The following is a 13,253-nucleotide window of genomic DNA, read 5'->3' as shown; positions in this document are numbered from 1 at the left end:
GCTTTTGTTTTGGTATAGGGAGAAACTTGAACTTGTATAGTCATGTTGGAATTCTAAGTCCCTAATATGGTGCCTGTCGCACAATAAAAGTTTATTTGCTGTTAGCAGTGTTTATTAATTGAATGAACAGATGCATAAATGGATCACCTATTTTGAAGTTATTCTTTTTTATTTCTTTTAAGCTATTATGGGTATATTTAACTTATATTTAACTTATAGTTCTTTTACTTTGGGTATATTTAACAAGTTATTTTTTAAAGAAGAAAAAGACTTTCAAAATCTTCTTTTAATCTTAGATGTGTATGTTGCCAAAATTTTTTCTTTTAAGATGTCAGAACATTAGAACCACAGGTATTTTTCTTATTAATACAAGCCATTTGTCATTTCTAAAATTTCCCTCTTATGAAATCGGTAGCAATGTCTAAAGAGGAGGCTACACAAAATACACTCATTTATTTTTTTATATTTACCAGTTACTCCACATTTTATTCTTCCTAATTTCATTAATTATTTAATATTCAGGCATATAATTTGTTAATTGTGATAGACTATTGAGTAGAATCTAGTTCAGTTAGTTGAGTATTAGCATAATGTCTTTATATTAAGAAAGAAACCTGTTACCTTTTCAAATATATGGAGGAAGTACTGAATTTTCATTTTGGTAAAGTATTTTTTAGCACAACTTTATTATACAAGTCTGCACAAGAAATTCTCATTCATCTAGAGTAGTCAGGAAACAGGTGTTCTCTTTAATTATATTATGGAAAAGTTGTACTCACTTATTGTGTATAAAAAATGTATAATTGACTCACCACTATTATAATTCCCTTTAGAGTAGCATTTATTGCTGCCTTTGAATTTTTCAAAGCACCCTTCCAAAGGATAGAAATATAGTGACTACTACAGCAATATTAATTGATCAGCTGTTATCTTTTTTTACAGATTTATTCTAATTCTCCTTGGTGGCTGAATGTGATCCACAGAGCAGTGGAATTCTCTATTGATGAGGAGCTTGTCCAACGAGTGCGAAATGAAATAACCAGCAACTACAAGCAACAGACTAGCAAGCTTTCTATGTCAGAGAAGTAAGAAAATATTAAAAAATAGAATAGCTGTATGAGTAGCCACCCCAAAAATTCAGATCAGTTGTTATTAAGAGGTCCAGTTAAATATAGGAACATATTGTAATTACAAACATCTGGATTTTATATTGTTGAGTACACTTCAAACCAAAATATTAGGTGTAAATCTAAAAGAGAAACCCTTTTTTCTACATATTAGTCACTTAAAAATACTCTTTTTACTGCTTTGTTTTTTTAAATCTGCTTTAAGTATTTTCTTTTTATCTTTGTTGGACAAGGTTTTGAAATAGACTTTGTTTTGGAGAATTTTGTCCTTAGTAAGATATTCATACTTCCCTATAATTCATTCCCTAAATTCTAAGGATCCTAGTGCCACAGTGGCAGGTTTTATATTATAGAGTTACCTGCTCTTTCTTCCCCATCTTTCTTCTCATCAACACTATTCTTCTGGGTCTTTATAGGTAAATTGGATTATTGCTCTAGATATAGAAATGGTGAATAAATTTATTCTAAATCAAAAGTACCCTTAGTGGTCTGACTCAAATGAGTATCTGTCTGATGTGGGAAATTTAGGTGTTGTGGCAGGACTGTTGATTCTAGGTGGGTAGAACAGAGAGAGAATCTTATTGCTTCTCAGATCACATCCCAGCAGAAAATTAGCCTTGGATTAATGTTAGTTTTCAGTGAAAAGTTCATCAAAAGAATATAGGGTTTTTCTTAAGGATATGATCTAATCCCTACCTTCTCAAGTTTAGTTTAATGAGAAGACAATACCCATGAATAATTTGAGAAATATGACTATATAAAAACTGAATATAACAAAGTACTAGAATAAGTGGTATTTTTAATAAACTCCATTGACAAGAAGAAATAGTTTAGTGTTTTGAAATGTTGGAGAAGCTTCAGGAACAAGAGTGGGCTATTATGAATAATTTGAAGGGAAGGGCATATGGCATTTTAGGAAGGAGAAGAACATACTCTTAATTTAAAAAGCAAACAAATTGTGTTTGTATTTCCCATTTTCTAATTTATTATTTTAGGCTTTCTTTTTCCTTTCATAAATCCATTTACACACATCCATACTTTTCTTAGTCTGTTTTATCCATAGTTTATCAGAATAGTTAAGAGCATTGTTTGGATTTAACTTCTAACTGCTACATAATAATTTTGAAACTTAAATTAATCTGTTAAGCTTTCTCAATAACGTGAGCATAGTACCTATTGAGATTACACAGGAGTCATGCTTGCCAAAATACCTATTATATAGTAAATGCTTAAAATACACACACTCGTACATATATAAAGTCTTTTAACAAGTAACATATCTTTTGGCTAATTATCTTTCTCCCCAGTGTTCTGTTTTTCTTTCATCCTGCTGTCACCTCTCCACATACAGCTAGAATGTCTGTACTCATTCAGCAATAAAAAGAAAGACTATGGCAATCAGGATCTTTCAAAGTCATCTAAGACATACATAGAAGATTTTGAAGTACTGTTTTTTAGTTCCTGGGAATAGGAACTATCAGACTTTTTAAAGTAGATAATCCAATGTTATTATTCCTTGCCTAATAGATACCATTAGAATACACTCCTAAGGTAAACTCACTAAAGTGTGACTAGGTAAAATGTTCCAATTTCTCTGTTTAGCAACCATTTTCTAAATGTGAAGAAATTGACCTACTATTCATTTCTTTGTGTTGTGTTTGGTGCTGGTGATGGGAATTAGGTTCCGTGATTGCAGAGGTCTTCAGTTCTTACTAACAACACAAATGGAAGAACTAAATAAATTCCAGAAGCTAGTAAGAGAGGCTGTTAAAAACCTGGAGGGACCTCCATCTCGTAATGTTATTGAGTCTGCAACAATCTGCCACCTCCGACCAATTAGACTTCCTCTCAACTGGTAGGTACTAGGAGAAAGCATTAGATGAAATGGCATCATTCCTTTAGGCCAAATTTCTTCTTTTTTTGTTTGTTTGCTTGCTTTAATCCTTACCCCAAAATTAATTGATTTTTAGAGAGAGTAGAAGGGAGGGGGGGAGAGAGAGAGAGAGAAACATTGATGTGAGAGAGACACTTTGATTGGTGGCCTCCCGCACATACCCTGACCAGGGCCTAGGATTGAGCCTATATGTGCCTTGACCTGAATCAAATGGGATCCTTTGGTCCTCAGTCCAGTGTTCTATCCACTGATCCACTGATCCAAACCAGCTAGGGCAGGCTACATTTCTCCTGAGAGAAGAAATATGGTTTATATAATAAAAGTTTTTTTTTTTCATTTGAATTCAGACAGAATTAGAGACATGTATATCATTAATCTAACTTTAAAAAAAACAAACTCTAAAGGATCACATACTGAAAATGTTTTTTTCCCTAAAATAGCATATTTGTTAAAAAGAAAAAGTGAAATACAAAATACTTAGCCTTTCGTAGAAATTACCTGATTGCTGGTTGTGTTTGTGAATATTTTACTGACAGTTTCTTCTTTTCCAGCTGTGTCTTTTGTAAGGCTGATGAATTGTTCACAGAGTATGAATCAAAGCTATTTTCTCACACGTAAGTTCTTGATTATTTCCCATCAGGAAAATGAGACATTTATAAGACTTGATGTTTTAAATTAGAAGACTATATTTTTCTTATAGTAATCTTTCTTACATTTTTTTCTCTTATTAAAGCAATTCAATAAACTTTGGCATTTGATTATTTAGCAACTCAGTTTCATCTGTGCAGAAGTTTACTCCCAAATGCTCATGTCATATAGTAATGTCTAATTGAGAGATAGTTTAGGGGAGTAACAGACTCTGGAGTCCAAAAGATTTCAACTCAAATCCCTGCCCACTATTGTGGCCAAATTACTTCTCTAAGCCTAAGTATCCTCATTTATGAAATACTATAATAATAGCACTAGAGGAGAACCAAGATGGCGGCATAAGGTATAAATCTGTGCGTGCTGCCTCCCACAACAACATTGAAACTAAAACTATAAGACAAAACAGCTATCATCCAGAACCACAGGAAAGCTGGCCGAGTGGAAGTTCTACAACTAGAAGGAAAGAAAGAAGCGCATTGTGACCGGGTAGGAGGTGCAGAGGTGCCAAGAACAGGTACAAAGGCACACGCGAAGCGGGCTGCACCTAGATGCGTGGTTTTTTTTCAATTGGAAGGAGATACAAGCTCTCGAATGCACTGAGCTCGTTTAAGGCGAGGTTCTGGGGTCCCAGACTCCTACGGGGAGAAACTGGACTGTCTTTCAGTGGTTTGGAAAGTGCAGGTGGCTTTCTCGCAGAGCTGCTTGCAGGGATCATTGTTGCTGTGGGGGCACGGGGCTGCAGAGACGCGGAGATGCGGAGTCGTGGAGACGCTGATGACAGCCATTGCTGTTTGCTCTGTTCTGGTGATTCTCTGAGACCCCGCCCCACTCAAATTACATCCCCTCCCAAGCTGTGCTCAGCGGCGCAAAGGAATCACCTCAGCTTTTGCAGCCTAATCTAATTGCAGCTGGGTCAGAGAGCTCCAAAACTTCCAAATCCCAAACAAAAAGGAGAAACCTGCTGATATCACTGTAGCTCCTGCTGGGTGGACTCACACAGTGGTTGACTTGGAGATCCAGGAGCCAGGGTACCCCTGGTCAGATACCAGATTTCAACTCCTCACATCCATAAGGGACACACTCAAGAGGCAGACTCAGTGAGCACCAAAGCCCCACTGAAGCAAGTCCTGCCCCATAAGGGTGTCTCCAGCACAGCAGTTCTTCTTATAGGCACAGTGGGTCCTCGCAGTCAGCCAAAAATGCGAAGACAAAAAAACATGTCACAAATGAAAGAAATGGAGGAAAGCAAACTAATGGAGGACATAGAATTCAGAACCACAGTTATAAGATTACTCAAGAATCTTCTATGAACCTCCGAGGAATTTAGACCTTCAAGGATTTTTTTTTTTTAAATATATTTCTTTATTGATTTCAGAGAGGAAGGAAGAGGGAGAGAGATAGAAACATCAATGATATGAGAGAATCATTGGCCGCCTTCTGCATGTCCCCTACTGGGGATGGAGCCCGCAACCCGGGCATGTGCCCATGGCCGGAATCGAACCTGGGACCCTTCAGTCCACAGGCCGATGCTCTATCCACTGAGCCAAACTGGCTAGGGCGACTTTCAAGGATCTTAATGAGAATGCCAAAAATATGGAAAAGGACCAGTCAGAAATTAAACATACACTGACTGAAATAAAGAATAATATACAGAGATCCAGCAGCAGACAAGAGGATCCCAAGAATCAAGTCAAAGATTTGAAATATGAAGAAGCAAAAAAACACATCCGGAGAAGCAAAACGAAAAAAGAATCCAAAAATATGAAGATAGTGTAAGGAGCCTCTGGGACAACTTCAAATGTACCAACATCTGAATTATCAGGGTGCCAGAAGAAGAGAGAGAGCAAGATACTGAAAGCCTATTAGAAGAAGTCATGACAGAAAACTTCCCCTATCTGATGAAAGAAATAGACTTACAAGTTCAGGAAGTGAAGAGAACCCCAAACAAGAGGAATCCAAAGAGGACCACACCAAGACACATCATAATTAAAATGCCAAGGGCTAAAGACAAAGAGAGAATCTTAAAAGCAGCAAGAGAAAGAAACTCAGTTACCTACAAGGGAATACCCATACGACTGTCAGCTGATTTCTCAACAGAAACCATGCAGGCCAGAAGGGAGTGGCAAGAAATATTCAAAGTGATGAATAGCAATAGCCTACAACCAAGATTACTCTACCCAGCAAAGCTATCATGTAGAATTGAAGGTCAGATCAAGAGCTTCACAGACAAGAAAAAGCTAAAGGAGTTCATCACCACCAAACCAGGATTATATGAAACGCTGAAGGATATTCTTTAAGAAGAGGAAGAAGAAGAAAAAGGTAAAGATAAAATCTATGAACAATAAAAGTGACAACAAATAAATACCTATCAACAAGTGAACCTAAAAATTAAGTCAGAATAAACTGGTGAATATAATAGAAGCAGGGACATAGAAAGGGACTGAACTGACAGTTCTTAGGGGGAAGGGGTGGGGGGGGGGGTGCTGGATGAGATTGGACAAAAATCTTCCACCTATGGATGAGGACAGTGGCAGGGGGTGGGGTGGGAACCAGGTGGAGGGGAGCTATGGGGAAAAAAAGAGGAACATCTGTAATCTGAACAATAAAGATTTATTAATTTAAAAAAATAATAGCACTACTTCGCTGAGTTGTTGTTTTATATATTCAATAGGAAAATGCACATAATTGCTTAGCAGAGTGTTTGATACATGGTTAGTGTCCTATATAATGTTAGCTCTCATTATTAATATACTTTCTCCAACACAGATTTGAAATCTTCATCCTGTGTAAGGAATTAAGCTACGTAGTAAGTGCAATAGCCATAGTATTAGCAAAATTATTTCTCTTACAAAAATGGAAATAGACAAAAGTCTAAGTTCTGATTGCCTCAAAAGAGAGTAGTTGACAGTGTACTTTTAGAATATCTTACGTTTTGGTGGTTTTTTTTGGTATGGTTGATAGTAGTTTGTTTTTTTATATTGTTTTAATTCTCAGAGTAAGATTTCAGCCTGGAATTTATAGCCATTTATTATGCCAGATGGTTCTCAAATAACACTGATCAAATTTATGAAGAGTTGCTGTGATTTCAATGACTTGCAAGCATGATCTTGTAGACGTGACATTAAAAATTGTTGAAATTTTCGTTACTGACCTTGTTTCCCATACTGGCTCTGCCAATATGAATTTACAGTGCTTTTTACCCACTGAACAGTTATTTTGTTCTCATATGTCTTCAGAGTCAAAGGCCAGACTGCAATATTTGAGGAGATGATAGAAGATGAAGAAGGCCTGGTGGATGATCGAGCACCTACCACCAACCGGGGTCTATGGGCAATAAGTGAGACAGAGCGATCTATGAAAGCTCTACTATCATTTGCAAAATCACATAGATTTGACATTGAATTCATTGATGAAGGAAGTACTTCAATGGATCTCTTTGAAGCTTGGAAAAAGGAATATAAGGTCCAGTATTTTAAAACTTCTTCCAATATTAAAAGTTCTCCATTACATTAATTTTAATTACTACTTTTCTTTTTCTCTTTTTAGTTTTTAAAAATCTGCTTAGAGACTTAGGTGTTATAATTTCTCTTCCCCTAAAATGTTGTGATTGTAATGATGAAAAATAAAAATAATCATACTGAATAATTAAGTAACTTCTATTTATTAAGTTACTAAAAGAATATCAGTATTAAAATAAAAATATATGAAACCTTTTATTTAGCTGTGAAGATGATCATTCTTCTGTTCTTAGCTTGATCTTACACAGCTAATTTGTGAAATTAGAGTAGGGATTTTTTTCATTTTTTATTTATTTTTTGCTCTGAGTAAAACCAACCATCAACAACCTTAAATGAAGATTGGAGAACATAGTAAATATTTCTCAATAGGTGAGACTGGAAACCATTGCTATTTATAATGCACAAAGTGACCTTTCATATTAATACTTTAGTAATTTCCTCATGTTGTAACTCTGACCTTGAGATGAGATTCTAGAATTCATTAATTTTTTATTTGGATTTGGATTTGTTAATCTGTTATCCTACTTTGCAGGTGAGATGGGTAAGGCCATGAAAGAAGTGTTTTATTTATAATTCTGTTTAACATCTTTTTTTAATCTAAAGTTCTTGCCTTTTAAATCAGGATAAAAGTATCTAGAAAAAGAAGGCATGCTATCTGTCTATTATATCAGTTCATATATTTGATAAATTGGGAAAGTTGTTTTTAGAGTATAGAAATCATTGGCTCATAATCATTTTTTTTTCTTTCACATTACTATTTTAATGTACAAGCACGTTAACACAGTTAATTACGGCAAGCCATGGAGGAAGATAGTACTGTGTTATGTCCACTTAGCTCTACATTCTTCCTTTAGGTTCTGTTTGGCCACTTGCTCTGTGTTAGAGGAATGCTTATCCTGTAATTCTCCCAAAACTTTGTACCTTTTTTCTCCATAACATTGCAGACTAAACCCTCTTACAGCAATGTAAATGAATGAGCTGCTACCCACATCAGTCAGGATCTACCTCAAAGTGTAATGTTAGTGAAGAAAGTTTTATAATGGTTGATATCACTTCTATCAACTTCAGAAATATCCAGGTTATTAAGGATGTGGAGATTAGTATATGTCAATGAAAAGTATGGAATAATAGGTCCAACCCAGAATAATGGTTACCCCATGGGAGGGGGATGGGGTTTGAAGGAAAAAATATGTGAGGAAAGAGTGAGATAGTTAAGAAGGAACACAAAGGCTTTCTAAGAATTTAGTATTGTTCTCTTTAGTAATTGGATGATAGGACTCACTTGTGTATTTTCATACTCTTCGTTTTCATATATACATATTATTTTAAATGTGAAATCTTTTATAATACAATATTTCTTTAAAAAATAAAATAGAGATTTCACCAGCCTAGTATTAAGCTATACAGATCTTTGGTTCTACCAAGGAATCGGATATTCTCCTAAGAATCTAGAGAGGCAGTACTCTGCAGTGTCCTATGGAGATTTCCAGTTGTACTTTCTCTTCCTAAAAAGAATTGCTTGTACCTTAGACACTTAATGAAAATTTCAGTGTCATAAGACCTCACTGAAGACTTGACCAAGACACATCTTGGTGGTTTTAACCACTTTTAATTATGTGCTTTACCAATGTCTTTGTCTTTTCTGTTCCTCTAGTTGCTTCATGAGTACTGGATGGCTCTGAGGAATCGTGTATCTGCTGTTGATGAACTGGCAATGGCTACAGAACGTCTAAGAATTCGTCATCCTAGGGAGCCAAAGCCCAATCCACCTGTTCTTCACATCATTGAACCACATGAGGTAATTTGCAAGTAAACCACAGAAAAGAGCACAGCAAATAGATAGTACAAAAATCCAAGATTCATAGAGGAGAGAGAGTCAGGACAATGATCTCTACAGTTAGTATGTGTTTAATCTCTTCTCTTTGATCCATATGAACTTATTTGATTATGTAGGTCAGAAATGTTCAAAGTTGAGCAATTTCACATCTAATACTTGCTTTAAATTCACCATTTCGGTTCATTTGTTTCTCTCCAGATTGCAGATCCACCTATTTTTGAACACCTTCTATTTGATACAACCTAAAGATATTCTTGGTCAGTTTTCAGACATGTGTCCTATTACGTCAGCTTTTTCAGAACTAGAAAAGTCTTCCCTAAGAAAACCAAAAACATCTTTTGCAGTATTTTCCTTTGCTAACGATGAACACATATTGACAACTTATCTGCTAATAAGTCTCTTTTTATATCTCATTATTAAAAAATAACTTCAACATTTTCTATATTAAAAATATCATTTTCTTTATAATGTACTTGTATTCCTTGTGTGTGCTAAATCTTTTAAATCTTTTTCTTTCCATAAAGCTTAGAGACTATAACTCAGAAAAATTGGTAATATTCATTACACACTATCTTAACTTTTTTTTCAGTGATATATCTATTTATTTTTCTTCTACAAATAAAAAAAAATTTCTATCTCATTCATGATTGAACACATATTTTGCTTTAAAACTAATAGTCACAATTGAAGAAACAATTGATTGTCTAATCAAGTGGCTAAGCTCTTGAATCATAAGGCCTCAACAAATGTTTCATCTTACTGTTCTCATTGGATAATAAGACCTTCCGTTTTGATCATTCCTGGTAAATAGAAAATTTCTTTTTCTAGTGGATTCCACTTGCCAAACAGTCATGACAGATGGTTAACATGGTAGCTACTGCTTTCAGGGGATTCTATCAGATGAATCTTCATTTCCAGTGGAAAGCTGTTGGCAACTTTTAGGAAAAGTCCATCCGTCAGGACTTCTCTGTCATGGCTGCCAGGCTGCTGGATATGATATTCCTGAAATTGCATGGATATTCTTTGCATCATTTTTAAATATTCCTGTAAGCAATGTTCTGAATAGGTAGTCTCTTCATGTTTTACTTCTTTTGTTGTGAAGTCTTTCACACAAATCCAAAAAGCAAGTTTCTGTAAGTTTATTGTAGGTTCCAAGAAATTCTTGAAACTGTTTTATCTAATCAGATTCTAGCATTTGTGCAGCCATATTTTTTGGTACCTTTATTAGTCACTTTTTCTGATGCATGAGTTTCCTTTCTGTTCTGGAAAAGTAGTTATCCAACATTTGCTTGAATGTCTCCAGTGAGGCCTGATTTCTTATGTCAGCACAGAATCTCATTTCGACAACAGTATGAGGCTGGGGGGACTGAGCTGCCAGTCAGGTATGGGGGCGGACGGTTGGGGTCAGGTGGGTGCTGCAGTTGCTGGATGCAAATGAGCTCACTTAATTTTTGAAATAGAAGTCTCAGCAAGTGTTTTTTGTGTTGTTCTTTTAACAAATTCATCTTATTTTTATATTACTGTTTTGTCTATTGTATTCTACTGAGGAGGCCATAGAGAGAATGGGGGCATTGAGATTTTTCTCTGGATTTCTTAAAATCACTCTGGCCAGAGTAACATATTATTTCATTTTTCTTTTTTTTTCCAATATATTTTATTGACTTTTTACAGAGAGGAAGGGAGAAGGATAGAGAGTTAGAAACATCGATGAGAGAGAAACATCGATCAGCTGCCTCCTGCACACTCCCTACTGGGGATGTGCCCGCAACCAAGGTACATGCCCTTGACCGGAATTGAACCTGGGACCCTTGAGTCCGCAGGCCAACACGCTATCCGCTGAGCCAAACCAGTTAGGGCTCATTTTTCTTTAACCATGGATGTACTACTGAAAAATGATACACAGATAGAATTTGGGTTGATTTTTTTTTTTTATATCTGACTTCAAGTGTATAGGAAAGTTTCCTATTTAAAACTTTGACATTGAGTTTTAAGCAAAAAATATATACATTTATTTTTGCAATATATTGTCTATTATCCATTTTGCACATTTGAGTTTTCTCATGTAAATGAGTTTTCTTAAAAGAGGACATATTTGTATTGAGGGAGAATTATGCCTTTTTAATATAATTTTGCCACCATTCTGAGAGAGAATAAAGTTGTTTTGTTTTTCAGGTGGAGCAAAATCGGATAAAACTACTAAATGATAAAACTGTTGCTACATCACAGCTTCAGAAAAAACTTGGGCAGCTTCTTTACCTAAATAACTTGGAGAAGGTATTGTTTTAAAATATGCTACTTTTTTCCATGCTATGTTATCAATAAACCACTTTAGTGACTCCATTTAAACTATTAGTCCCATAATTAATTGTACAGGGGTTTTTTTAATCAGTGTTTTATTTGTTGTTAGATATATGAGTCTGAATACTAGCTATGTCTACAATAGCTACACACGTCACAAATGAAGATGATGATCTATAGAAAATATGTTACATAGATAATATAAAGGTATGCACTATATAGTATAGAACAATAGTTATGTCCAACAAAAATTACATTTATATAAATTATAGGTTATTGTCATGACATGATTAAATATTTTAAATGGTTATTCTTGTGAATAAATGAGATGAGAAAATGCTCATGTTAGAAAGTTGAGGAAAAAAACTAAAATTATAAATGGAATATAATCCCAATTTTTGTGATTATGTTTATTTGAAATAAATAAAAGATAATGAATTTAACAAATTTTTTAAATAATTAATTTTTCTGTCACTCAACAAATATTTATTGAGCATCCACTATGTACATACATTGTACTAGAAGTTTGAGATAGACAGACTTGGTCCCTGGCCTCAAGGGATTTTGAGTAATTTGATGTGGACATATCATAGGCACTAGATCAAGTAGTGATTAATAAGATGTTAGTGATTCAGCCAAACTTGACAGATTAGTTGTAAATAAATGACTTAGAACAGAATGGCCTGCATTTAAGATGCTACAGAAATTTGAATATTAACATGCTTTGTTGTCAAACAGCTGTTTTCAATGTCGGGTACTGGTTAAGTGGATTCCAAAGCATTTAAAGAGTCTACTACTTGTTGAGGAATTCTACTTCTTTATAGGAGAAGCAGGTAATGATGAGCCATCATTTACAGTAGCCAAGATGTGAAAACAACCTAAGTGTCTACTGAGAGATGAATAGATAAAGAAGGTAGAATAATATTCAGCTATAAAAAAGAATGAATTCTTGCCATTTGCAACAGCATGGATGGACCTTGTACGCATTATGCTAAGTGAAATAAGACAAAGATAAATACCATATGATCTCTGTTTTATGTGGAATCTAATCTATAATAATAAAAGCATGATATGCTAATTAGACCAGACAGCCAAACGACCTTCTAGACATCCTTCCAGACGAAGCTGTGGTGGCGGGGGCCGAGGCAGAGGCGGTTACAAGAGATCAGGCAGGCAGGCAAGTGGTTAGGGACAATCAGGCAGGCAGGCGGGCGAGTGGTTAGGGGCAATCAAGCAGACAGGCAGAGGTGTTTAGGGACAATCAGGCAGGCAGGCAGAGTGGTTAGGGGTGATCAGGCAGGCAGGAAGAGTGATTAGGGGTGATCAGGCAGGCAGGCGAGCAGTTAGGGGTGATCAGGCAGGCAGGCAGACTGGTTAGGGGCGATCAGGCAGGCAGGAGAGCAGTTAGTTAGGGGCATCAGGCAGGCAGACAGACAAGCAGTTAGGAGACAGTGGTCCCGGATTGCAAGAGGGATGTCCGACTGTGGGATCGGGCCTAAACTGGCAATTGGACATCCCCCGAATGGTCCCGTATTGCAAGAGGGTGCAGGCCGGGCTGAGGAACCCCCTGTCCCCCGTGCATGAATTTCGTGCACTGGGCCTCTAGTAAAAAATAAAAAGCACACAACATTAAGCTCGTAGGTACAGACAACCAACGGTTGCCAGAGATGGTGGTTGTGGAGGTGGGTGAAATGAATGGGTGAAAGGAGTCAAAAGATACAGACTTTGAGTTATAAAATAAATAAAGCTTGGGGATATAATGTACAGCATAGTGACTATATTTAATACTGTATTGTATATTTGAGAGTTGCTAAGAGTGTCAAGGATAATCAATAGCAATGACTTATAAAAAACTATTTGGTTAGTGAAACCACAGACTTAAAAACTTTGTAATCCTTTATGTTTTCTTCAGTTTGAAAACCTGCCCATTT

General features: G+C 35.8%; 1 protein-coding gene across 2 annotated transcripts in view; it reads left to right on the top strand.

Annotated features, from left to right (window-relative positions):
• SHPRH (SNF2 histone linker PHD RING helicase) overlaps positions 1–13,253 on the top strand; it is a 66,448-nt gene that overhangs the window by 35,287 nt on the left and 17,908 nt on the right. For both annotated transcript variants that reach the window (XM_070417846.1, XM_070417847.1), the window contains exons 19-24: positions 943–1,085; positions 2,809–2,982; positions 3,573–3,635; positions 6,906–7,131; positions 8,842–8,985; positions 11,197–11,298. In XM_070417846.1, the coding sequence (XP_070273947.1) occupies positions 943–1,085; positions 2,809–2,982; positions 3,573–3,635; positions 6,906–7,131; positions 8,842–8,985; positions 11,197–11,298 (852 nt within the window). The remainder of the gene's footprint in view (positions 1–942; positions 1,086–2,808; positions 2,983–3,572; positions 3,636–6,905; positions 7,132–8,841; positions 8,986–11,196; positions 11,299–13,253) is intronic.

This window comes from Myotis yumanensis, unplaced genomic scaffold, assembly GCF_028538775.1.
Source record: "Myotis yumanensis isolate MYYU_CA2020_CCGP unplaced genomic scaffold, mMyoYum1.0.hap1 SCAF_6, whole genome shotgun sequence".
Taxonomy (NCBI): Eukaryota; Metazoa; Chordata; class Mammalia; order Chiroptera; family Vespertilionidae; genus Myotis; species Myotis yumanensis.
Note: the sequence above shows the minus strand (reverse complement) of the source record. Positions and strands in the feature narration are given on the sequence as shown.